This window comes from Apteryx rowi, unplaced genomic scaffold (genome assembly GCF_003343035.1).
Source record: "Apteryx rowi isolate R43461 unplaced genomic scaffold, aptRow1 scaffold_316, whole genome shotgun sequence".
NCBI classification, from domain to species: Eukaryota; Metazoa; Chordata; class Aves; order Apterygiformes; family Apterygidae; genus Apteryx; species Apteryx rowi.
In genome coordinates, this window is record NW_020449597.1 from 952,394 (window position 1) to 977,571 (window position 25,178).

General features: G+C 58.7%; 1 protein-coding gene across 1 annotated transcript; it reads left to right on the plus strand.

Moving 5' to 3' along the window:
- The first annotated feature begins 1,067 nt into the window (after positions 1-1,067).
- Positions 1,068-25,174, plus strand: ARAP3 (ArfGAP with RhoGAP domain, ankyrin repeat and PH domain 3). The gene is made up of 34 exons (XM_026070667.1): positions 1,068-1,142; positions 3,244-4,386; positions 5,143-5,204; positions 5,530-5,603; positions 5,838-5,908; positions 11,172-11,441; positions 11,755-11,824; positions 12,658-12,778; positions 13,014-13,201; positions 14,225-14,331; positions 14,419-14,618; positions 14,880-14,965; positions 15,185-15,367; positions 15,617-15,779; positions 16,111-16,242; positions 16,315-16,468; positions 16,718-16,820; positions 16,966-17,164; positions 17,267-17,330; positions 17,678-17,841; positions 18,033-18,245; positions 18,418-18,523; positions 19,038-19,185; positions 19,382-19,450; positions 19,774-19,848; positions 20,003-20,117; positions 20,291-20,419; positions 20,672-20,805; positions 21,019-21,101; positions 21,406-21,441; positions 22,173-22,236; positions 22,332-22,469; positions 22,833-22,871; positions 23,772-25,174. Exons 2-34 carry the CDS (start codon positions 3,284-3,286, stop codon positions 24,372-24,374), a joined length of 5,466 nt encoding a protein of 1,821 aa, XP_025926452.1. The 5' UTR covers positions 1,068-1,142; positions 3,244-3,283; the 3' UTR covers positions 24,375-25,174.
- The last annotated feature ends 4 nt before the right edge of the window (positions 25,175-25,178 follow it).

Consider the following 25,178-nt stretch of genomic DNA (forward strand, 5'->3'; position numbering starts at 1 on the left):
CGAAGGGAAGCTGCCAGCTCTGCTCCTGGGGCTACAAGGCCACGGGTGTGTCGCTCCTGGACGTTGCTACCCAAGCAACACTGTGGGACTCAATGGAGTTTCACCCCATGGGACATCAGCCAAGGTGCCCCATGCAGCCCAGCCTGGATGCTGGAAGCTCGTGCCAGATGCTTGCCTGCCGCACTCCCTGGCGCACCAGCTCAGCTGTGGGAGCAGTCAATGCAGCAGAGCCCATGGCTGATGTCCCCCCACAACCACAGCTCCTGCTGCAATCCTGGCCTCCCCCATCTCACTTCACATCCCTCTCGGCATGGGGCACCCAGAGCTAGGTGCACTGCTTCACTCACAGCCTCCCAGGAGCAGATGGTTATCTTGCAGATTCCCAGCAATTCACCCAGCCAGCCCCAGTGCCAGTCCTCCTGCTTGTCCTTATTGGCATGAATGTTCCAGCCTGTTTCTCCAATTTGGCCAGATCCTCATGCTGCTGTCCCAGCGCCTGCACCCTGCCCTGCCCTGGGCTATCGCAGACATAGTAAATATCTCCATTAGCCCATGGGCTAGTGATGAAAATAGCAGATAGAGCTGGACACACTTGGGAACATCAAAGATCTCCCTCAGCAGCCAAATCTTGGGGTGCAAGCCTTGAGGCAGCCAGGTACCCCCATGGCAAAGCAACAGGACACATGTGAGGGCTTGCAAGGGGTGGATGGGGGGGCAGAGCCCTCACTGGGAAGGCGAGGGAGGGAAGGAGCATGAGGGGGTGAGCCGTGAGGGTGGGGGACAGCACCTGAAGGAGGGCAGAGCCTGGCAGCCAGAAGAGGGGCCAAGTGCAGCCCAGAGGCAGTGGCCTGGAAGGGGCAGGACGGGAGGGTGGGGAAAGGATGTAGCCCGGAGGGTTGGCCTAGAGGAGGGACCAGCAGTGGGAGGCGCAGGCTGGGTGCCTGAAGCCTGCCGAAGCCCGCCAGCAGTTCCTGTAGGGCTGCCTGCCCCTACCCGGGAGCGGAGCCCTGTGCCCAGCGGGGACATGTTGGCATCACCCTGGAGCCCAGAGCAGGGCAGCCTGGAGCCCGCAGCAGCGCTTCCATGATGCTGCTCTGCTGGAGCTGGCCCCGGGGGCCGTGGACTACACTGCAGGGCGAGAGGTGAGGGAGCACCCCAAGGATGGCAGGGGGACGGGCAGGCTTGGGGACGAGGGCTCTGTGGGAGGGGTGGGGGCAAGGGCAGCCCATGCCCACTACCAGCCGACCACACCGGCTTGTTTGCGTGGGTTTGCAGGGACAGGGACAATTTCCACTTTCCTGTGCAAGTGCCACCACTTGCAGGGCACAGCCAGACTGCCCCAAAGGGCCACACCACAGCTTGGTGCCCGGCACGTCCCTGATGCCCGGACATGGGGAGCTCTCAGGAGCCAGCTCCCTRTGGGAGGCTGCCTTGTGAAGCCCTGGGCAGGGCAGGCAGTGGGCAGAGCTGGCCAGAAATCACTCTGGGTGATAGGGGGACTAGAAAGGGGGAAACTGCCCCATTTCAGTACCAGGCTGCCAGACCAAAGTCTGGCCCTTTAACCCTGCAGCAGAGACACCCAGCCGACTCCTGCATGGGACATCTGCCCCCCCCCCCACCCCCAAACCTTTCCTACAACTAGGTCCTAAAACAACAGGCACCTTCCGGCTGCAATGTCCCCATCTCCTGCTCCCCTGGCTTCTCAGTCACCTTCTGCCATGACTGCCCTTCTTCGCCACATGCTGATGTGCAGTTGCTTGCCCCACTGTGAGCCCCCAACACACACGCGCGCACACACACACACACACACACACACACACACAGCCGCAGGGTTCATCACAAGCACCACATTCACCCTATACCCAGCAACAGGCAGGCACGTGAGCGTGCTCCCAGAGAGCCCCAATATTCACACATGCTTGCCTGACAGCGTGCTCCCGTGCACTTCCACATGTTCCCACGGTCACCGCCGCCTCTTCTTGCACGCCAGCCCTCTCACACTTCCCTACACGCTGCACATGCAACACCCACCCCCTGCCTGCACTGGTACGAGCAGTGGCTGGTACCAGGCAGATACATGTGCGTGTGCAGAAGCATGCATGTTCCTGCAGCACCTAGCCTGACCGGGCTCCCCCTCGGCAGGCTGGGATGTGGCTCCTGCGGGAGGGGGAAGGGGATGCGTGGGAGAAGGCAGGCAGCAGGAAGGAAGCCTGCACTGAACAATAGAGGGAAATGGAGGAACTGGAAAAAGACCCAGTGGCAGCACAGTCAGCACAGATGGTTTAGTACGGAGCAGCATGATTCATGGGAAAAGGCGCTCAGTGCTCCGCAGAGAGCCTGCAGCTCTGTCCGGGGGCTGCAGGAGCTGTGCTGGTGAGGACTTCTGGAATGGGGGTCCTCCGCAGAGCGGGGCACCATGCTGAGCCCGAGGCAGTGTCCCCCGTGCGGAGCCTGCAGCTCACCCGTCCATCTCAACCCACAGGCGCTGGCGAGCTGTGCGGGAGCCCCTGGAGCAGGCTGCGGCCGGGCGCCGGGGGCCAGCCTGGCTCTCCGTGGGAGGCTATCCCCCTCGGCCTGCCTGTGAGTCATGCTGACCTCTCCCATGCCCTCGCCAGCAGTTAGAAAGATTATGGTCTGGCCCTTCCGGCAGCAGAGCCCTCCCCGAGCTGGCCAGCATCGGAGATCATCCCCTGGGAGGGGCCCAGCTGCAAAGCCGTTATCTGCCTCAGGCAGCCCCCTCCACCAGGACGCGGCAGGGAGGCTGGCTGCATCCCCGGCTGCGTCGCGCTCCCGTCCTCGGAGCTCGGGAGCTCAGCAGGGCCTGGGCTGGCGTCTGTGCAGCCAGGGATGCCACCGCCTGGCACTGGCTTGCTCGCTGAGAGTGGGAAGCCTGTGCCTGTGCGAGACCCTCGCAGCCCGCAGGAGGGCTGGTTCCTGTCTAGGCTCGGGTCACGACCTCCCTGACAAAGTGGGGTCAGGATCCAGCAGCTCTGGGGAGGGGCAGGGAGGTTTTGGGCTGAGAAACAACAGGATGTGTTCATAATGCCTGGCTTCTTGGGCTGGGAGGTGAGTGGCTCTGGGGGTAGAGGCAAGGCTGGTGTGGATGAGCAGGGAGGGCTCCGACAGCGTCCCATGCTCCCACCGACGGGAGCCATGCTGACAGCTTGGACTCACTGGTTGCAGCTGAGACCCCATTCTCTCATCCTACTGCCTCCTCACCCCCTTTCTTTCCTCCTTCCTCAGATGATGGGCTGAGCATCCGTTGCAGAGGGACCCCAGGGCCATGAGCTTCCAGTACAGTCCTGACTCCGATATTGTAGACTGGCTGGCCACCATCCACTTGGAGAAGTACCAGGATGTTTTTAAGCAGCATGGGTACCATGTGGCCAGAGATGTCACCTTGCTGGATGGTAAGGACCTACAGCAGATTGGCATCACCGCCACTGGACACCGCAAAAGGATCCTGAACTTGGTGCATCAGACACGACTGCTTGGGCAGTCCCTGGGGGGACCTGCAGCAGGAGATGCCCATCCTCAAGCTGCTGCGTGCATGGAGCCCCTGGATGTGACCCAAGACCCCCAGGCAGGCAAGGATGCCATGAAAGAAGGGCCAGGAGGGGCTACTGACGTCTCTGGGATGCGGCAGCGAGCTGCTGCGCCCAGCCAGGCATCGCCTCTGGAGAAGGATCCTGCTCCACCCCTCGTCAGACCAGTTCCCAAGCCAAGGACAGTTTTCCATCGCTCAAAGCCAGAGCAGTGTTTGGCACCCACACCAGCAGCACGGAGCACGGTGCTGACACAAAGCCTGGACAGCAACAGGACTCCTGGGGCATTTGTGGTACTGGAGGGGTTTGTGCCAGGGGAGAGCTCTACAGATCTGGAGAGCCCAGAGCCCAGACCGGCGCAGCARGCTGGCCCAAGAGCAACCACTACCATGGGTATAGGAGCATCCCGGTCAGGAATGCGGGAGAGCTCTCGGGAGGACAAACGACTCCCTGCAGCTGTGGATCATGGACAAGCCCTGGAAGCCTCAGAAAAACCTTCCTCGTCCGTCCCATCTGTGCCACCACGGCTCAGCCACAGGATCCCAGCAGCTGAGCCCAGCCCAGCAAGCTTGCTGGATAGTCACCCCACACCCGACCCTTCCCTGCCTGCTGTGGCCACCCCAGCCAAGAGAGATCTTTCGCCATACCCTGGGGCACCCTCACAGCCAGGCTCAGGGCAGGGCAGGCTGGAGATGGTATCCAACATCATCTATGAAGGACTCAAGCCATCTTTGGCACCCACTGAGGACCCAGGAGGGGAGGATGGTCCCCAGGGCTGGACTCTTACTGAGCCACCAAGTCTATCCCTGCAGGAGCTGACCCACCTGGCCGACAAGCTTGAGTAAGTAGATGCTTTCTCTTGCCCCAGGGAGTGGAACGGGTTGCAGATCAGCCAGGGTTGGATGCAAAGAGCAGGGCTGGGGTTCCAGAGAGCCCACACATTCCCTGGGACACCCATCACCCATGTTGTCTACAGCTATGACTGGGTTCCTTGGGGCCCCCATCCCCAGCCAGGCCCTGTCTGCCTCTGGATGCTAACAAAGCCTCTTTCACTGCACTCCCCACTTGTTTCCTGGGCTCTGTGCAGAGAGGTGAGGAGGGAAATGTGTCCTGCAGGCAGCCGGACTCCTTATGGTTTGAGAGGCCCTGGACCCTTGAGGGCTCATGCTCAGACACTGCTGCCACTTCTCAGTCCCCAGTCTGGGGTTCCTGGAAGGTGCGGATATGGCTGAGGGCTCGGGCTGGCTCATGCTGGATCCAACACGGGAGTGGTTAGAGGGGCCGGAGGGGGTTGTGCAGGGATGGAAAATGCCTGTGGGCCTCTAGAGACATGGCTTAGCTGATCCCAGACAGGAGCAGCTCTTGGGGGGAAGGGGAGCAGGGATGGTGCTGGGAATATGGAGGGAATACTGCACATCCTTGGGAAACAAAGCTGGGCCGAGCCGTCATCAGATGCAGCCTCTGTCCTGTGTAAGCCAGACAGGAAAACAAGGTGGAAAAAAAACATCAGCTACTCTGAGGTCCTGCCAGACTCCCCACCCTGTCTCAGCTCAGCACAGGCGACTACAGCTGCAGTAACCCATCTCCACTCTTCCAGGAGTCCCAGCTGGCCCGCCACAGGCCTGCCCCCCGTCCCACAGAGACCAGCCACCAAGCCAGGTGAGATCCCCCAAGCCTCGAGTGTGTGCAGTGGGGTCCTCAGTGGGTCGGGGTCCCCAGGGGAGGGCAGGGAGGAGGGCATCCATGCTCCCTTCCTTCCATCCCAGGTCCTGCCCTGTGCTCCTTCCTCACTCCAAAGCAGGGCCCAGCCTTACATGTATTTGGGCTGGCATCACTGCTTTGCCAGCCAGCGTGCCCTGGATGCACGGGGTGCATGGGGTGTGCCAAGGCAGGCTCAGGGGTAAGTCCCCCTCCAGGGCTCTGTGGTCCCAGCTAGTAGCTGCTCTGCAGTGGGCACCACTGACTGCCGTTTCTCTGCCTACAGTTGTCGGTGAGCAGCCTGTCAACCCCTACAGCGAGGCCGTCTTTGGGCATGGGGTCCCTGCCCGGGAACAGAAGGTGAGACAAGGCCTCTGGGGCTGCTGGTGGCTCCTGCCTTGAGTCAGCGTGCCGCAGGAGAGACTCCACGTCCCGCCAGCAACAGCAAACTAGAGAGCCCCAGCTAGTGAGACTGCAGCCTCTGGCTGGGGGGATGCTGGCTGGGCCCCCTGCACAGTGCGGCAGGCAGGCTGAGGAGGCCTGGGATGGGAGATGGCAGAGGGGATAGGATATTTGACTGATATCTCCTTCCAGGGTGTGGGCATTCCCTCTGGGCAGAGCTACGAGGGAGGGTCAGAGCTGGAGCTGGAGAGAGAAGCGTGCAGGTAGGCATCCGCTTTCTGCTTCGGGGGCTCCCTCCACTGCAGTACGGAGACTGGRCTAGGCTCCACAGTCTGCAGCATGCAAGTGGGGGACACAGGACATATCTGGGGATGGTCCAAGTCCTGAGAGGTGGCTGGGGGTCCTTCCCCACCATAGATGCAGCAGACATTCAGGCAAGGCAAAGACTGAATAGGCCGTCTCTGGAGAAAAGCTGTTGCCCTRTTCAGAGAAGAGAGGGAGCAGTGCTCATGGGTGTCTCTCAGTGGGACAGTGCTCACCAGCAGACACTCCAGATGCCACCAAACTTTCTGTTGGTAGCAGCACACTGTCCGACAGGTGTCAGGAGGGAGAGACAGCTTGGGTGCTGGGTCAGTGCCGGGTGGCACTGGACATCCGCATTCTGAGTGGGACCTGGATTCAGCCGCAGGGAGCAAGGAAACACTACAGGGGCATGCCAAGAGATGGGGATTGGAGCACTCCCCGAAGCCAGCTCAGGAACGGGAGGGCTCTGAGCCCTTGCTGGGGAAATGCCCAATCCTCAGACTCTCYAGCATCCTCGAGTCAGTGCTTGCTGCTCCACCATCCTGTGGGTGACTGCACTGAGACAGCTTTGCTGAGGTTTTAACTAAGTTAATAAGGTATTGGGGTTTCTCCTTTGCCCTGGCCAACCGTGAACTGGGTCCTCCTGGTCCTGACAATTGCAGCAGAGTTTAGAGTTCTGCTCAGATCTGATCAGCCTGATCTTTAGAGATGAAGATGTTTTGCCCTCATGTTGAAAAGTCTGAATTAAGGCTTCCCTGTCTGGAGAGTCATTCAGCTGCTTGCATTGCTCAGCAAGCCCTTCCCTGCTGAAAGAGCAGCTAGGACCTGCAGACACGAGRAGATGCTTTTCTGCTCCATTGAAGTTGTGAGGGCACCTTTAAAATGCTTTTGAAATGTACTTTCCATGACTCCTGATAGCATCTGAGAAAGAGGAAGGAAAGCTGCTCTTCCCATTTAGAAAGGGGAGGGTTCCTTTTCCTGTGTTACTTAGAAAGCAAGTTGCAGCTCTGTGTCCTTCGCTTCTCCCTGTGTCCTTGCCAGGCTGGTGTGTCCTTCTCTCCCTGAATTTCAGGCTTCAATGTAGGTCAGTCCACCCATTCTCCTGCTCTGAGTGTGAGTCATTGCAGTATGGCCTGATCCTGTGTCATGGTGAGCCCAGACGTTGTGGCAGATCAGAATCAGCATGGTCCATAAGAATGGGAATCGCAAATACCTGGGAACAGGAGTTTTGTAGGCAGAAATACTGAAATCTGTCATGGTGCCTCTGAACCCACAGTTCACTTCACCCCAGACCAGGGCTGGACACCAGCCAGTTGCTCATGGTGTCCACCCAACATCCTTCATGGAGCTGGGATCCCCAGCTGGGACCCCAAGCCATGCCCCYGCATGGAGGCACGATGGGGAAGGTGCCTTCCGGGCTGCATGGTCCCCCAGGCTGCATCGCTGCTTGCCCCACAGCCCTGCCCAGCACCCAGCACTCTTCCCTGGCCATGCACTCACCTGCTCAGTGCTGGGGGCTGATAACAGTAGAGGCATTGGTCAGGCACTTGTGGCTCTAACAACACCTCCTGAGCCCTCCACAGAGTGCCTGCAGCCTGGATTCACTGAGAAGAGACAGGATGTGGCCGCCAGAAGGGTGTCAGAAGCTGCAGTTCACAGTTTTTTTTCTCGCAACCTGAGCTCTAAGCAGGCCTGGGGGGTGCAGCGGGTTGAACAAGAGACAGAAGAGCCTTTGAATATCCTTTGCCCTGTCCTCCCAGATCTCATTGGCCAGCCCTCTGCTATCTTTCCACCTCTCACCAGCTGGTCCAATGCTTTCTTCCCCGGACTGGCCCCACTGGTCCAGTTGTAGCCAGTTCTTTATCCTGCTCCCCAGTGCCTGGCACCCTGCCCAGCACCAGACCATTGTGGACATAATTAGCATCTCCTCTAGYGCATCAGCCAGTTCATTAAGGGAAATATTTCCTAATCTCAAAGCTGAGAGAGGCCCTTGAACCACTTTGGCATAGCATCTGCTTCTCAACTTAGATAATTCCTCTTACCTTGTCCCGGTAATTTAATTTTGATCCCATTGCTCTCTGGCTCAGGGCTCTGGGCAGTCAGTGTCAGTGGTTTGTGCTGGGCAGTGGTCACAGTGTGAGAGCTACTTTGTTCAAGGGCCAAGGGCCAGGTGTGCAGCTCCAACACCAAGCGGACAATCTGGGCGCCTGGGCTGCCAGGAGAGTGTTCTCCAGTGAGAGGGATGCCCAGTGTTTCTCTCACTGGAGAAAAGGAGACACTGGGCATCCTTGACAGGTTGCTACTTATCTCTCTTTTATCTTCCAGGTCCCCACAAGCAGGACAGTTATTTAGCCCAAAACTTCCAGCTGAGGTTAACTAGATCCCTCTTTGGCTCCTTGGTCCCCCTACCACCATCCTATGCCCTTCTTCCAATCCTGGATCCTCCATCTTCCACCAGTTCTCCTGTGTGACTGCTGACAGACTGAAGCTGCCTCTGCCTGAACTCAGTGCATCTCAGGCAAATTCCCCCATGCTCTGCTCTCCTGGAAATACCTCATGTAGTGAATGTCTTCCCCTCTCCTTGCCCAAGGGACTTGACCRGCCCTAAGGCTAGTTATCTTCACTGCCTGACACCAGCTGGAAATGGAGAGGATTTGGCCTTCGTGGCCTCAGTGTCTGGCAACTTTCTCCACCACCGCGTCTTCCAGGGCAGAGCTGGGGGATGGCCTCTGTCCCAGTAAGCTCCATCCACCCTGGGTCCCTGGCATGCTGAGAGATCCTGTTCCTGCCAAGCTGTGGGATTTGCTTGTCCCAGACAGGTGCTACTTGTCCATTTACTTTTTATGGTTTCAGTGGCTGTAAATCGTGGCCTGGGAAGAGGTGCCATGTTTTCTCCCCCCCCCCCCCTTTTCTCTTTCCCTGACCCATTTAGCAGGTCTGTCTCCCACTCCGCTCTGGCACTCAAGGTTGATGTCTACCTCTTCAACATTCACAGTACTCCAATCTCCCATCTCCCTGGCCAGTCCATCTTGAAGAAGCTGGACACTGGACTGGGACTTCAGCCAGACTAATCGTCCTGCCAAGGCTCTGTTACACTAATAAAAGAGCAATTCTGATTTTGCTTTGAAACTCCCAGCTATTCATGGCCATTTCTGATATTTCTTGCAGACACTGGAACCAAACATGTCATTTCCTTCCTCCACCCACCTCCTTGGCCCCATATGCTATCCCACTTCGCTGGATCTGATCCTGTACCTGGGGACTGTGATTTCCTGGCATTGCAGCTGTACCTGGGGGCATCTCAGCACCTTCAGCAAAGGGCAGGGGGTGTTTAGAAGGAAGTCTTTGGCTGGGGACTCATCAGTCAGACCTCTGTGACCTTTGGGTGCCAAGTGCTTCCCCAGGATGCCAGGTTAGGCCCCTCTTCCAAGTCCTAATCTGCTCGTTTTCTGCTCAGCATTTCCTTTAGTGAGGGTTTGGGCTATCACTGCCCTTCCCCTGCTTTCAGTCCCCAATGCTCCCAGTCTCTGAGCCCTGTCGCCCAAGTCATCCTGAGGTTTACAGACCTGGTTATTATGCCTTTCCTCTGATTCTGGCCCTAAGTCACCACAACAAATATCTGACCTTGCAAAGACATATGGAAAACTAGGTTGTGTGGTTTCAGGCCAATATGTTCCTAGCCAAACTTCAGGTCTTGCCTCTACCACACAGCTCAGGGACATCTGCTGCCTTATGGCTGCATAAGGACATAGCAAGGTGCCTATCAAGGGTCAAAGCAAAGGTGCATGCAGTATCCTGGCTCCCACATGAGACAGTGATCAAAAGCGGGTGCTTAGAGAAGAATTTAAGATCAGGGAAAATGTATAGGATAATTCTCCTGGTCTGCAAGCATTTCTAGCCCAAGTACTTGTAATCTGGAGATAGTTTCTCATATTTAGCAGCCCCGTCCATCTACAGCATCCCATAGCAAGGATTCCCAAGGATCAGCTGCTCTTTTCCTGTGTTGTTCTCTACCCTGCTCCTGCTGGCTTTGTCCAATAGCTCCCAGCTCCTGTTACTGAAGCGATGGTGACCAGCAGAAGCCCCTCTGCCCTCCCCATGCCACTCATCACTTCAGAAACCTCTTCCCTATCAGTCACCCTTTCCGAGGCTGGGGAGCCCCAGCTTACTCAGGCCTTCCTCAGACAGAAGCTGTTACAGAGCTTTGATCATCCTCCTTGCCCTTCTTGGAGCCTTTTCTTTGTTCTGGGGCTGGGGCCAGACTCTCTGTCACAAGCAAGTCAGTGGCACGAGCGCTGTCCCACTGGTGCTGGGGAGTCTTGGCTGCTGATGGCAGAAACTGCCATGAGTGTCTTCCTGCCCATCACCACTGTGCCTGGGCAGCTCCCCTGTGAGCTCCTGGACTTTCAGGCATTCTCCAAAACATTTCCTTTTTGGGGAAAAAAAGTCTGTCTGAGGGGAAGGGGCAGGCTTAGCAGTTTATTTTTATAATTTCCTTTTATTGTTATGGCTGGATAGTCTCACCAGGTCTGGCTTGAGTTTTTAGCATGGTTTCCCAAGAAAATGAGACTGATGCAGGAGCTCCACCTGTCCGTTTCTTTGTCCATCCCAATCCCTCTGGAAACCAGYAGCCCCATTTCAGGAGATGAGGGAGTGAGGCAGGGTGCAGGGGCAGAAGGACCTTCCCAGTGTCATGAAAGCCAGCAGGGTGGAGGAGAGAGGCCAGGCTGAAGCCCCGTGGTAGGGAGGGAGCTGGGATGGGTGTAGAGCAGGGCATACAACATGTAATATGAGAGGTACGTGACTTCAGTTTGCTGCCTATGGTGTGTTGAGGGGAAGGCAGAGAGGCCTGGGGTTTGAAGGTGTATGGTGGCCTGTGTGGCATCAACCAAGGTGAGGAAAGCTTTCTTGCCAGTCACTCCCAGCCCAGCCTGGGGACTATTTCTGGGCATTGTGCCTTTGGGTTTCCTGCCTTCTTATAGGGCTGGCTAAGCCTGGGGCTGCTGATGGCCACAGAGCTCATGAGTACTGATTCCTTATCCCACTCTGGTCACAGGGATGCAGAGACTSAAGTTGCTGGGTGTCCTGAGGAACTCAGGGTGGGGCCAGGAGCAGCGTGAGACATCTCCTGAGGGGATGGCATTGATCAGAGGCCCTGTGAGTCCCCATGTGGCGAGCGGCCAAGCCGCTGCAGCAGGGGTCCCACAGCCCCATTTCGTGCAGGACGAGCAGCGAGTGCAGCAGCGATGGAAAGAGCGAGGACGAGGAGACACGGACCAGGCTCATCGACCGCATCATCCAGAATGACACAGAGGGCTATTCCACCGTGGAGGCACCACAGGCTGAGGGCACCCAGTTCAGTCTGCCATCCCACTTCTACCCAGATGAGGTCCTGGATGACCTGACGATCTCCCCCTATGCGAGCTACACCTCCATCTCCGAGCCCCGGCCCACCATGCTCAGGGGCTGGCTGGACAAGCTCTCCCCACAGGGGTATGTGCCCACCTGTGGGGTGGTGATGGGGCAGCCAGGCCTCCATAAGGTAAAACCCCTTTGGGCATGGCTGGTGATGTGGTTGGGCTGGTCACCAAGCCTCATAGCCCCTCGGAGCCATTTGGGGGGAGACAGACCTCCTCACAGACATCCCGGTATTCTTGGGCCCCCCATCTGCAGTCTCAGCTCTGCAAGGGTGTCCCTGCAGCCATCCTTGTGGGGGGGGGGGGTTGCCCCCATGTGTGTGCAGGTGTGAGGTCCTAGGAGGCACCATGCGCTTCCCAACAGCCTTGTTCTTCTGCCATCCCGATAGGAACTACGTCTTCCAGAGGCGCTATGTCCGCTTCGACGGGAAGAACCTGATGTACTTCAGCAGTGAGAAGGTGAGAAGGGTCAGAAGGTGGGCAAGAGGGGAGGCTGCCCTGCCCCATTTAAGCAGGGTATCTTGGCACCATGTGAGCTGCGATCTCCCCTTTGCCTCCCTTTGTCTCTCTCCTGTAAGAAGTCTGCATGGCTTTACTACGGCCATGGTAGGGTGACCATTCCCCATTTGCCTGGGCAGCTCAGGGCATAGCCCCATCCCACAGGGTACCAAAGGTCCATCTCCCAGGGGAGCAGGTGAGGGTGGTCTCCCCACACTGGAAGTCCTGGGGAAGGCTGTAAAGAGGTCTTTGTCTCAGACCTCTCCCAACTCAAATTCTCAGGCCCTGCCATAGGATGGCTTGGTGGCCTCCATGCCCCAGGATAAGGGCAGCACTCAGCCAAGGATGCGGGAGATGTAGAGGATGTGCTAAACTGGGGAAGTTTTCTCCCTGCGAGTGCTGGCACAGCAAGTTAGGTGTGTGGGATGAGTAAACAGCTCTTTCCTGTCTCACATCCTCTCAGTCTGCCTTGGGGGCTCTGTACAGCCCTGAACGGCCTGCTGAAGGGAGCTGGCAGCTGCCAGGCCAGCCAGGGTGGCGGGTGCTACTGCTCCAGCCCCACAGCACAGCCAGCCAGGCTCACCCTGTGTCAGTGGCAACYAACACATGGCCCCAGAGCAGCTGGTGTTGCAGGAGGCCCCAGGCTCACACCAAGCCCTGCCACGGCCCCTTCCCTCCTCTGCCCCACAGTTTTGATGCCAGTGTGCCCTGTAAGGCGGGTGCTGGAGTAGGTAGCCTGCAGAGGTGCCTGCAAGAAGGGCAAAGGGGGTAACCCAGCCTGGGGCTTGTTCCAGGAGCCCTACCCCAAGGGGGTGATCCCGCTGTCCGTGATCGAGATGGCTCGCTCCACCAAAGACAACAAGTTCCAGGTTGTCACCAGCCACCGGATCTTTGTCTTCCGTGCTGAAAATGAGGGTAAGAGAAAACCCGGACAGGGGCCCTTTGGTCCTTGAGGAGCCATCCCTGCCTCCTTTCTACAGTGAGAGCTGCTTTGAAGGTACCCCTTCTGTACCCCAGGCTGCTCGGCTGCAGTGAGTGGTTAGGCTCCTCTGCCCTGCCATCCCTGATGGGCACTTTGCTCCATGCCAGCTGAGCCAGACTGGTGGGAAGGGCTTGAACCCACTTGCTCACACCTCTCCTCCCTACACAGCCCAGAGGAACGAGTGGTGCTCCACTCTGCAGAAGAAGGTGATGGACCAGCGCTTGGTGGGCTCCCGGCCCCGGCCCGCCAACACTGCTCACTGCCAGAAGTCCGGCACCCTGGAGCTGAAGGGTCAGAAGTCCAAGGTGTTCGCAGCCCTGAGTCTACCTGAGATGTGGCTGTACAAGAGCGAGCAGGTTCGTGGCAATGCCCTGCGGTGAGCACAGTGGTCAGAGTAGGTCCCAGAAACCCTGCTGGCACAGAGGGTCGTGCTGACAGCAGATGGAGCAGAAAGCAGCAGAGGGATGGAGAGAGCTTAGCCAGGCCTGGTGCCAAAGGGGCTGTACAGACACTGGAGAGGAAGAGGAAGGATGGAATGAATGAGTGGAAAGTTCAAGATCCTGCATCCCTCCCCCATGTGCAGAGACAAACCTTCAAAACAGGGCATCTACAGTGAGAGTCTGGGCTTGGAGATGCGGTTGGTGCCAGAATCCCCACCTCTGAGCAGACCTCCCTCCCAGTCTCCTCACTAAGACCAAATTATCTTCATCTCTGCAAAGCATTYGGGTCTTAGTGATGCCAAATCACGCCAATGTATCACAAGGCAGTTGGCTCAGTGACCACTAAATTGCCAGCAGGCATACCTGCTGCAATACACTCTGACACTGTGGGAGGCAGCAGATATCTCTGCCAGCCCTTTGCATCCCAACAGCTGCCCATGGAAATCCCCAGCTCCTTCTGCTGAATGTTCTCACCACCCCTGTTTTTCTGGTCATCTCGTTTCCAGTTTGCCTAGCTCAAAACAAGCAGGCATCAAGCATCTGTGGATTTTGCTCAAGTCAATACTTGTTTTATTAGTGTGCCTGACCAAATCTGTTGTGGGCTACCAAAACAGAGGGATTTGAAAGGCTGGTTTTAGAAGCTCTGGGCAGAATTTGCCTTTCATTTTAGGGTATAACATATTTGCAGGGGGCTTTATGTCAGCCCACATGGGACTGCTGAGAGATGTGGCCGTGTCCCAGGTCTGGCTGGTCCTGGCAGAGCAGGCCATCACCCACCCCCAGGGATGCAAAGCTGGGTGGTGCTGGGCACAGCAACCTGCCTCCAGGCCTGACATCACAGGCATGTCCAGGTTCATATGCCCACTGCAGACRTGGGCCCAGCACTGCTGAGCCAGCGTCACCCACACCGCCACTCACCAGTGTCGCTCTGAATTGCAGTTCTTTAAAATGGGCATTGGCATCTGCTTGATTGAGATGCGTGGCTCCACTATCCGGGAGGCCAAGAACCGCAGCTTTGAGCTCATCACCCCCCTCAAAATATTCAGGTAACTCAGGCATCAGGGCGGGACGATGTGGGGGGAGCATCTGGGCACTCCAGGCCCATGAGTGTTTGGCTGCGCTTGTGCTCGTAGCTTCATGGCAGAGTCAGACCGGGAGAAGCGCGAGTGGATGGAGGCCCTGCAGGAAGCCATAGCCGAGACACTCTACGACTATGAGGTGGCAGAAAAGATCTGGTCCAACAAAGCCAATAAATACTGCGCAGACTGCCGGGCTCAAAATCCTGACTGGGCATCCATCAACCTGTGTGTGGTCATCTGCAAGCAGTGTGCAGGTTAGTACAGCTCCCCACAGGGCACCAGGGTGTACAAGGGCAAGTGGGTACATGGTGGGGGCAGGGGGCAAGCTGGCATCTGCTGAGTGGGCCRGAAGGGGATGTTGGGATGAGAAGGAGGACTGTGTTCAGCTAGCATCCAGGTGGCACATGAAGGCTGGGTCTGCCTGGGAGGGCAGGGTGCTGATCTGGGTATGGATGGGATTTGGTGCTAGTTACCCTGGCAGGGTCACTGGATGCTCACTTGCCTGCTCCCAACAGGGCAGCACAGGAGCCTGGGCTCCAATATTTCCAAGGTGCAAAGTCTGAAGCTTGACACCAGCGTCTGGTCCAATGAGATCGTACAGGTAGAAGCACTCGGGACAGGGAACTGGGGCCTGCATGGCACTCCCAGGGGTCAAGCTGTTTTCCCTGGCAGGGTAACAGTCTCACAGTCTCCCCTGGGATGTGGGGATGTGGGGATGTGGGAATGTGGGGATGTGGGGATGTGGGGATGAGAGGATGCTGAGCATCCTGCTGCCCCTGCTGGGCCTGGCACTCTCCATGATGCCAGGACTTTCCTGTAGCTCTTCATCATGCTGGGTAATGACAGAGCCAACCGGTTCTGGGCCGCTCGCCTCCCCACTGCTGAGGCCCTCTACCCAGATGCAAGTGCTGAGCAGAGACGGGACTTCATCTCCCGCAAGTACCGGGACGGGCRGTACCGTCTGCCCCATCCCCACTACACCACCCAGGATGATGTGCTCCAGGTAAGGACACCTTGGGGTGCCTGTAGGATGTTGGGGTGCTGCGAATGACCCCAGAGCTCTGGATCTGAGACACCAACAGCTCCTGCTTGGCAGACTGTGCCCACACCCCCACTCTGGGCCACCCTGTTGAGCAGTGGGCAAGGGTGGGAGATTGTGCTCCTGCCTTGCCTGCCTTTGAGCACCCCTGGCAGGGGGTCAGGGATCCTACAAGCTGCAACATGGTCACTATGGGTGCATGTCTCGTCYCAGGCACTGTGTGCTGCGGTGACAGGACCAGGCCTGCTCAAGACCATCCTGCAGTTCTTCTCGTCCTCGGAGGCTGGGCAGATGGCTGACCCTGGGGCCTACGAGGTGTCCCCAGGGGCTGACCTCTGGTGGGGCCCAGAAAGCAAAAGGCCCAGGAACCATTCAGGTAACAGGGACACTCAAGCCCTGCAGTGGCTGTCATGGGGGGCTTCCATTTGGTCACAGCCCCTGCCCCCGAGAGCATGTCCCATGCCTGCAGGACAGTGGGGGCATCAGATGCTGTGTGACACCATAGTTCCCTGAGCGACCTGGGGTGCCCCACTACACCCCTCTTTCGGGATGGGGCGGGGTGGCAGGTACTGCTAGAGCCCCCTTTCTGTGACCCCCGCCTGGAGCGCCCCGTTGCCTGTATATACATGAGTGGGGTTGCACTGCCACCCCGGGGGCTGTATTTTGGTGGGTGTCTGTTCCCATATTCTCAGCACTGTGCCCCACAGGGAGCCCCAGTGCAGGAGAACCAGGCCCAGAGGGCGTCTACAACGAGATCACTCAGCCGGCGACGCACAGTGGGTACCTGCACCGGGCCCCAGCCCTCCCCAAGCTCCCGGGCGCCAAAAAGAGCAGAGACGGTAAGTGGGGGAGTGCGGTAGGGTAGCCTGCAGGGCACCCACCCCAGCACCCCTAACAGCACGCTCCTGCAGACTTCCAGCGCATCTGGTGCTCCCTGGAGAAGGCCCTGCTCTTCTTCGAGACGGACAAATGTACCGAGCCCCTGGGCCACGTCACGAGCAGGGACCTCCTCTCTCTGGGCGTGAGCAGAGCCCATGCAGGCACAAGCCCTGGCCCCACAGAAAGGTACCTCCAGCCTTGCCCCCGGTCTCTGCCTGCATGTGCCACAGCCACCTGCCCTAGATGGAGGCAGCACTGGCACAGATGGACCTGCAGGCTAAAGCCCAGAGAGCCCGTGGGCATGTAGAGGGCAAGGATGGGCATTGCCCCCTCCTCGGGGCTTGGCGCGGTTCAGCCAAGGTGATGGGGCAGGGCATCTGGGCAAAGGTTCGGGGTGTGGAGGGCTACCACGTTGGGCTGGTTCATTCTCTACAGGTTTCGCTACACCCTTGAGCTCTTCCTTACCGGGGAAAAAGTGCAGCAGCTGGGAACTGATGGGCCTGACACATTGCAGGCCTGGGCCAGTGCCATTGGCAAGGTGAGCCAGCCCCCATCCTTGGGCACCCAGCACTGCTGGCTGGTCCCCAGGCTCTGTCTCTGTTTCCCCAGCGTTAGACTCCTCCCAGACAACCCTGCAGCTGGGCCCTGTCTTTACCAGGCTCTTCTCTTCCTTCGGTCCCTAGTGGTTCACGCCTGTGAGTTGTCACTGCCTGCTGGGCTACGAGTTTCAGCGCGTGGGCCAGCTGCGCTACAAGTGCATGCTCAATCCCGAGCACTGGCAGCAGGCCTTCTTCATCCTGCAGAAAGCCCACCTCTTCATCTGCCCCACCGAGGATGATGGGGCTGAAGACAGCATCAATCTCCGGCGGCTGCAGGAGCTCAGTGAGCGTGGCAAGAGGGGGGAAGCTGCTCTGCTGCCCAGGGTGGGCACGATGCAGCAGGAGGCCATGGGTGACTGACCTCTCTGCTCCTCGCCCAACACAGGTATGGTCCCCCCCACAGAAACCCCAGAGAAGAAGGAGCTGCTGATCCTGGTGGAGATGGGGAGGTGAGCCTTCTGAGGGGCAGGTATCCCTTTCATGGCTCCAGAAGGGATGGGGAATGAGTCCTAGCAGGCCAAGCAAGTTCAGCAGGCTGCCTGGGGCAAAGGCACTCATGTGTGGGCAGGTGCTGATCCCAAATCAGCAGTGGAGGCACTGCTGGGGCAAGAGGGTTGGGGCCAGACCTTATCCCTCACCTGGGGGTCTCTCACTGGTGTATGGTGCCYCTCAGCTCAGCCTGGATGTGCCTTGCTCTGTGCCCAGTGCCCCGGAGTCAGGCTGTGCTTGGGGGGAAGGGAGTGGTAGCCCACCCCAGCAACCTTCATTCCCTGTTCTCTGCCCTTGTCCTTGTCAGGACATTTTACCTGCAGGGCTTGTCGCGGGCAGACTCTGCAGCATGGTACGCAGACATCCAGGCGTCGGCAGGGGGCCGGGGTAACGCACTGCGGGACCAGCAGCTGAGCCGCGGGGACATCCCCATCATTGTGGACAGCTGCATCGCCTTCATCACGCAGTACGGTGAGTGCGGTGGCTTGCCAGCGGGCATGGCCACTGGCCCCAGGCAGGGGGGCAGCATGGCCAGAGCATTCTCTGGCATGTGCAGGGCGGTCGATGGGTCTGAGCGGGAGGGAGCTGTTCTCTAAGCTCCAGCACCAGTGGGGGCTCCCTGAGCAGGACTGGGCCCCTGTGACTTCACGTCCACTCTCCAGGGCTACGGCATGAAGGGATTTACCGCAAGAATGGAGCCAAGTCCCGGATCAAGGTACTAATGGAGGAGTTTCGGCGGGACGCGCGCAATGTCAAATTGCGCATCAATGACAACTTCATCGAGGATGTCACGGATGTGCTGAAGAGGTTCTTCAGAGAACTTGAGGACCCCGTCTTTACCCTGGAGCTGCACCCACAGTGGAAGGAGGCTGCAGGTACCCTCCCTCACCCCGACCCCTTCTCCACACCGTGCTGCCTGCTGGGGGCACTGGGGCTGGGCCTGCAGATGGTGTCCCTCAAAATGAGGTCTCAGCTAGCCCCAGTGCTGTGTTGGCTCTGGGTTTGCCTGACTTGATGATTTTGCCTGACTCGGTTTCTTCCTTCCAGGAATCTCCTCAAAGCCCCAGCGCCTGGAGCGGTACAAAGAGCTCATTCATCGCCTGCCTCGCCTCAACCACAAGACCCTGGCTGCGCTGATTGGGCATCTCTACCGGTGAGTGTGCCCCTTGGCCACCTCCCTGTAGGGATCCCTAGTCCAGCTGGAGTCCCCAAGGCYATCTGGCAGGGTTGGGTCTCCCCACTGGCCAGGAAACACTGGCTTCCATCTTCTGCTCTGCCAGCTCCTGGGCCTGGTGCTGGTGTGTGCTGGAGGGTGCTGCTCTGGGACATCTCAAAAGGTAGACATGTTCCCAAAGTTGCCCTGCAGCAGGGGGAGAGAGGAGGTTGGGGACTAGGCAATACCCCCTTGCAGGATGTCAACTGCACCCATGCCCCAGAAGGGGGAAAAGAAACAGACTTCTGTCTGCAATGATATGAGCATGACATGAGKCTGTTGTCTGGTTCGATAGCCACTGGAATCCTGCAAACAGGAACTACCTGGCATGAAATTCCCATTCTTGCTCATTTGGGGAGCTGGGAAAAAAYGGACTGACTTTTTAGGTGAGTCTGTAAGCAGTGGAAGAGGCTGGCTCGTGCTGGCCCCTCATGCCCATGTCCCCTTCACCCAGAGTGCAGAAGTGTGCTGACCTCAACCAGATGAGCACCAAGAACCTRTCGCTGCTCTTTGCACCCAGCCTCTTCCAGACCGATGGCAAAGGGGAGCACGAGGTCAAGGTGATGGAAGACCTCATTGACAACTATGTCAGCATCTTCAATGTAAGTTCCCTGTAGGGACCATGCCAGCCCCACTCCACACCGGTCCCATGTGCCTTCCCCTGCATCCTCTTCTGAAGTCCTATTTCTCCCCCACATCCCTTCATCTTGGCCCCATGTGCCCCAATCCATATCCCCCTCCACCTTAACTCCATGCCTCCCCTCTCAYCCCCCTCACCCTATGCCCTTCCTCCAATAGATTGATGAGGACCAGGTATCCCAGATGGATCTGGAGAACAGTCTGATCACCACCTGGAAGGACACCCAGGTACTAGGGATGCAYTTGACGGCCTCTGTCACACTGGGGACTATGGGTTTGTGGGACTGTTTGGAGGAYAGGGACAGCTCTGCTTCCCAGCCCCTCCACTCTGGGTCCCCCCTGTTCTTCCACACCTCCCTGCAGCATGGGCAAATATTTGGGGAAGGACCTCCTCCACCTTGTCTCCCCTTCACTCATCACTGTGAGCCTCATGCCCAAGGGAGAAGCAGCCCCCTGCTCTCTGAGATGCCATTTCCAGCCCCTGCGAACAGGTGATGCATACCAGACCCACACCAGCATGGTACCCAGTGCCACCCACTCTTTTCCCACAGCTCTCGCAGGCAGGAGACCTCATCATTGAGGTTTACCTAGAGCAGAAGCTGCCTGACTGCTGCGTCACCCTGAAGGTGAGTCCCAAGGAAGGGTCGTGTTGGAGGAATGGAGGAGGAAGCACAGCCTACTGAGCACTGTCTGTCCCTGATGTGTCTGGGGCCATGCCTATTGGCAAGGACACCTGTCCCACCACCACCCTGCCACGGCTCCCTGTGTGTCCGGTCCCAGGTGTCCCCCACGATGACAGCGGAGGAGCTCACCAATCAGGTGCTGGAGATGCGCAACGTGTCAGCCAGCCTGGATATCTGGCTGACCTTTGAGGCCCTGGAGAATGGGGAGCTGGGTAAGCATCATGGGGGTGGTGGGAAGAGGATGCTCACAGCATGGCTGGACTGGCAAGGAGGGGGACGGGATATGGGGGGCAGTTTGCCRTCAGGGAGATGGGCAGAGAGCAGGGGGGATGGCAGCTGGCACAGGGGAGATGGCATGGTGATGAGGGTGTCCCTGCCTCCCCAGAGCGGCCCCTGCACCCCAAGGAGAAGGTGCTGGAGCAGGCCTTGCAGTGGTGCAAGCTCCCAGAGCCCAGCACTGCATATCTGCTGGTGAGGAAGGTCCCCATCGGTGAGGGCAGCTGTCTCTTCACAGGTAAGGCAACACATTTTGGTGCACCAGAAGGTCCCAGCCCTAAGTCAAATGGGCCCTGCTGGGGTCCAGAGCAGGACAGCTCTGCCCCAGCTTCCCCTTGCCCCAGCCACTGTCCTGCAGTCACCATCGGCACATCCCTGAGAGCCTCATGGACACAGCCTTGCCCACAGAGGGGACATCTTCTGACACCCCCTGATACAACCTGACATGTCCCCCAGGCCATGCTGACCTCCTGTCTCCTCTGCTGTGCAGGTGCCAAGCGCGAGACTCCCAAGTGTGGGCTGCTGAAATGCCGCGAGGAGCCCCCCAAGCTGCTGGGGAACAAGTTTCAGGAGCGTTACTTCGTCATCCGGGACCGGAAGCTGCTGCTGCTCAAGGAGAAGAGGGTACCTGGGGGATGCAGCAGGGCYGTGGGATCTGTGCTCCATGCGTGGGAGGAGAACTGGGGTGTGTGGGGAGGGAGAGCCCTGAGGTCGCAGGGACAAGTGATGGCATTGCCACAGCTGTGCAGGATCCTCYTCCTAGCAGGGTGAGCAGATGGGAGGGCAGGTGATGGGCCCCGAGCTGGGCTGTGAAACCCTCTGGYTCTCATTCCCCAGAGCACCAAGCCAGAGCGAGAGTGGCCCCTGGATGCAGCCAAGGTTTACATGGGCATTCGGAAGAAGCTGAAGCCACCAGGCCAGTAAGTTGGACCTTCACTGGACATGACCCTGGGGAAAGTATCCATCACCTCTTCTCTCCTCCAGAGGCTCTGGAGCAGGCACAGCTTCCTACCCAGAGTCAGCCGCAGCCCTCGGTCCCTGTACTGCGGCACCTGACCCTCCAACCCGGCCACTGGGAACATCCCAGTCCCCACCGGGATCCAAAGTCATGCTGGGCCTGGGCCCAGTGGGGCATCCTAATCCCTCCACCCCACTAGCCATGAGCCCATGGCCACATCTGAGATTTGGTGGTCCTGCCCCACAATCTGTGTCTTCCTTCTTTAGGTGGGGTTTCACCCTGACCCTGGACAAGCAGCAGCTGTGAGTATCTGCCCCTGTCATCCTGGGGCTGGGGGGACAAAATGGGTCCTGTCCCCAGTTTTAGTGGGGCCAAGACAGCCAGGTTTATCATGGTCCTGGGATCCTAGAGGGTCCCGGGGGCCAGGGCAGAGCTGGAGCCTGGCTGGGGCACTCAGTGGCAGAGTTGTGGGGTTGCACGTGTGGCACAAGATGGGGGGGCACATGAGCCAGGCCCCAGGGGGCAATCAGTGCCCTAAGCTGGGTGGGCAGCCAGAGAGGGGGTGGGAGCTGTGGCAGGCCTGGCTAAGGGAGCAAGTTGTGCYCACTGTCGCCACAGGGACTCATGCCCGTGAGTGCTCCCTCCCCATGCACACCAGCACATCCTGCTGATCCTCTCCCCGTTCCCCTGCCCCTGCTGATGCTGGGCAGTGCCCAGCCCTGGGTCCATAGTGCCACCACTGGCAGGACACTTTGCCTGCCCATGACATTGGGCTGAGACATTCTTCTAGGGGCAGCAAGGACAGCCGAGTTGAGCTGCCCGGTTCCAGATTGGGCAAGCTCCTGTCTCTCACTGAAGCAGTGATTTGAACATGCGGAGAGTTTCAGAGGGCCATTCCTGATGCCAGTCCTTGGGATGCCCCACTAGGGATCTGGTTGTATGTGGCAGCCCCAGGTTCACAGGCACGGTGACAAGGGGACCTGAGCCCTGCTGGCCGTGCTCCCTGGCAGCCTCTCAGCTGACTCCTTTGCAGGTACCTGGTGTGCTCGGGGCAGGCTGAGCTGTGGGACTGGACCACCAGCATCCTCAAGGCTCAGGTGGGTGAAGGCTGGTCGTGCCACCCAGCTGGGCTGGGATGAGCTGGGGACTGGGCAGGGTGGCCTGGTGTGACCCTCCTTATCCTTGCACACAGCACGATGACCTGCACCCCGTGATCATGCGTCGGCGTTCCTCCTCTGACCTYGCCAAGCAGAAGTTCGGCACCATGACACTGGTGCCCCTGCACGGGGACAGCACCGATGCCACCATGCTCTCTGCCAACCAGACCTTGGTAAGGTCATGGCAGCTGCCCCTGCACCCACCCCGAGACCAGTGTGGAGAGGGGCATGTGCTGCCCAGAGCCACGCGGGTGCTTTGGGTGCGTGTCTGTGCACCCAGCACTGTGTGCGTGCCATGCGYTGTGTTTGTGTGTCTATGCCAGTTCCTCATGTGTGCAGGGCACCATGGGGCATGCAGGGCCGCGTTGGTGCCCTGGGTGTTGGGAAGGACTGCGTGCCAGCGTGCCAGGGTGCTGTGCTCTGAGTGAAGCACGTGCTGCTGCCCATCCTGTGCCTGCTGAGGCAGGTTTTCCTGCAGCCCTGACCTTGCTACACGCTATCAGGTGCTTATGTCTGCCTGTCTTCTCTGTTTCTAGCACCGCCTGCACACACGAAGGACTTTGTCCATGTTCTTTGTAAGTATCTCCATGTGTGAAGTGTGTTTATGTAGGCTTTGCACTGTGCCTCACAGCTCCTGAGGGCGAGGGCTCATCTGCAGCATCCTGCCCATGCTCATGTAGGTACCGAGGCCATCCTGCCCACACTGGGTGGCAGAGGATGGGGTGGCCATTGCCCTGTGTGTCCCATATGTGGCTCCCTGCATGGTGCTGGTGTGCATAGCCAAGACCACAGAAGTCCAGTCCAGCTCTTTACACCACTCCCTTTGGGCACTGCATTGCCCAGAGGGGCTGAGCAARAGAAATGTGAGGGAATAGGTTTGTCTCCTCCTCTCCAGCAGGTTATTTCTGCCAGGGCCACCTGCCCTGTCTGGCCTACAGGCCTTGCCTTGAGTGACTGTGGGCTCTGCATGGGTCTGCCTTTCCTCCCAAGGCTGCCTCTGCCAGGGGCTGCTGGGTGGGTGACACAGCCTGGTGGCAAGAACCTTACACAGGCTGGAGCCCAAAGTGCCCACCCTTCTTCGGTGATGGGGAAAAGAGCAATGTGAAGCAGGAGCAGCAGGAATAAGCAGTGCCTGAGATGGCTGGCACCACAGCAGAGCCCTGGGCATGGCCTGGGACTCAGGCTGGTGTCCGGCTCCCTTCCACTCCTGGGAGCATCCCCTGGGGCACAGTGGTGGCACAACGCTGGAGACTACCAGGGCCCAGGCTAAGCCCAAGGGTGAGAAAAGAGACCTGAAGAAGTGCAGGTCACCCAAGGGAGGTCTGGTGGAAGCATCAGTCCCATGGCAAGGGGACAAGGCCCAGTAGGTCTCTCTGGGGAGCACCCATGTCCAGGCAGGGTGAACTGGGAAGGAGGTGGAGGGCCTGGGGTTTCCTGGGCCACCCCCTCACCCCAGCCACTCCATCTTCCCCCAGCCCATGAAGATGCACCAGGACTCTCTGGAGGAGAAGCAGGAAAAGGAGGTGGACACAGAGCCTGTCTACGAGGAGGTGGGCAACTTCCCCGAGCTGGCCTCACTGGAGCTGGATCACGAACTGCTGGCAGACCTGTCATCCATCCCCTCCGTGGACAGGTCCAAGAAGCCATCCCAATTCCCTGAGCAGCCCCCAGCCCCAGCACTGCGCTCCTCACTGCCCACCAGCCCAGCCCAGAGGGTCTCGAATCCCTCTGTCACCAAAGCCCTGTCTCTCGAAAGGGGCTTGAACCTCGAGTGCGACAAAAGCCCAGCCCACGGCAGGTCTGCTGGGCTCAGACCCACCAAAACGGCCTCTCTTGAGAGGAACCTGGAGCTTTCTTTAGTGCTGGCTGGGGACCAGGACCAGGTGACCATGCCAGGGAGCAGTCCCAGCACAGAGACCTCCCTGGAGATCCCCAGGAAGAGGAACATCCAGCCTTCCTCACCCATCAACAACAAACTGATCCAGGAGCTCAGCAGCATCATCCTCAAGAAGAACGAGGGCCAGCCCCCAGGATCAGGACCAGGACCGGGGCCAGGGCCAGGCCAGCAGGTAACATGACCTGCCAGGCCAAACAGGTGGCCACGTGACCTGGAGTGGCAGGKGGTCAAGTCACGTCACGCGGCAGGTACCTGGGCAAGGGGCACTGGGTACCAAGTGATCCCACATCGAGGAGCCCGTGTCCTCCCTCCTTCTGGCCTAACCCCAGAGCAAGACTGGGAGCCAAGGCAAGGCTGGGACTGGGGGACCAGGGCACCCAGCAGCTGGCATGGTGCTTCTTCAAGGTGTCAGCTGAGGCTGAGCCATGGCACTGGGGCCATGCCAACACAGCATCCTGGCTCAGGAGGGCACAGGCTGTGGACTCTCCCATGTGACTTTGTCGTGGGTGGCACATCCGCTGTCTGAAGGCCAGGCACACAGGGCCAGGCCCAGTGCTGAAGGAAGCAAGTAAAAGGGTAAATAAAAGGAGAAACATGGTGTCTGCAAGTGTTGGCTGGCTGGCGCAGTGCCAGACTGGGGAGCATGAGATGCCTCCCTGCACAGGCACATGCAGCAATGGATGCATGGGTGTCCTGAGCRCACAAGGGTTCGACTTTCTTCCCACATGGGTCCTCTGAGACATGTCTCAGCTTTGCCCAACATCCCATCCCCAGTGCTGTGCCCTTGGGGGCAGGATGGAGATACCCAAGCTATCCACCACATCCCTTCTTGCATTTACCATGGCATACTGGTGGGGTGGGGGAGTCTGTAAGGATCAGGGCTGGCCGTATGTGCCCAGCATATAGTCCTGGCGATGGAGGACAGCTCCTGCTCAGCTGAGGTRTTTATACTGGTTTCTTCCATTATCAGGGGTAAATAAAGGTT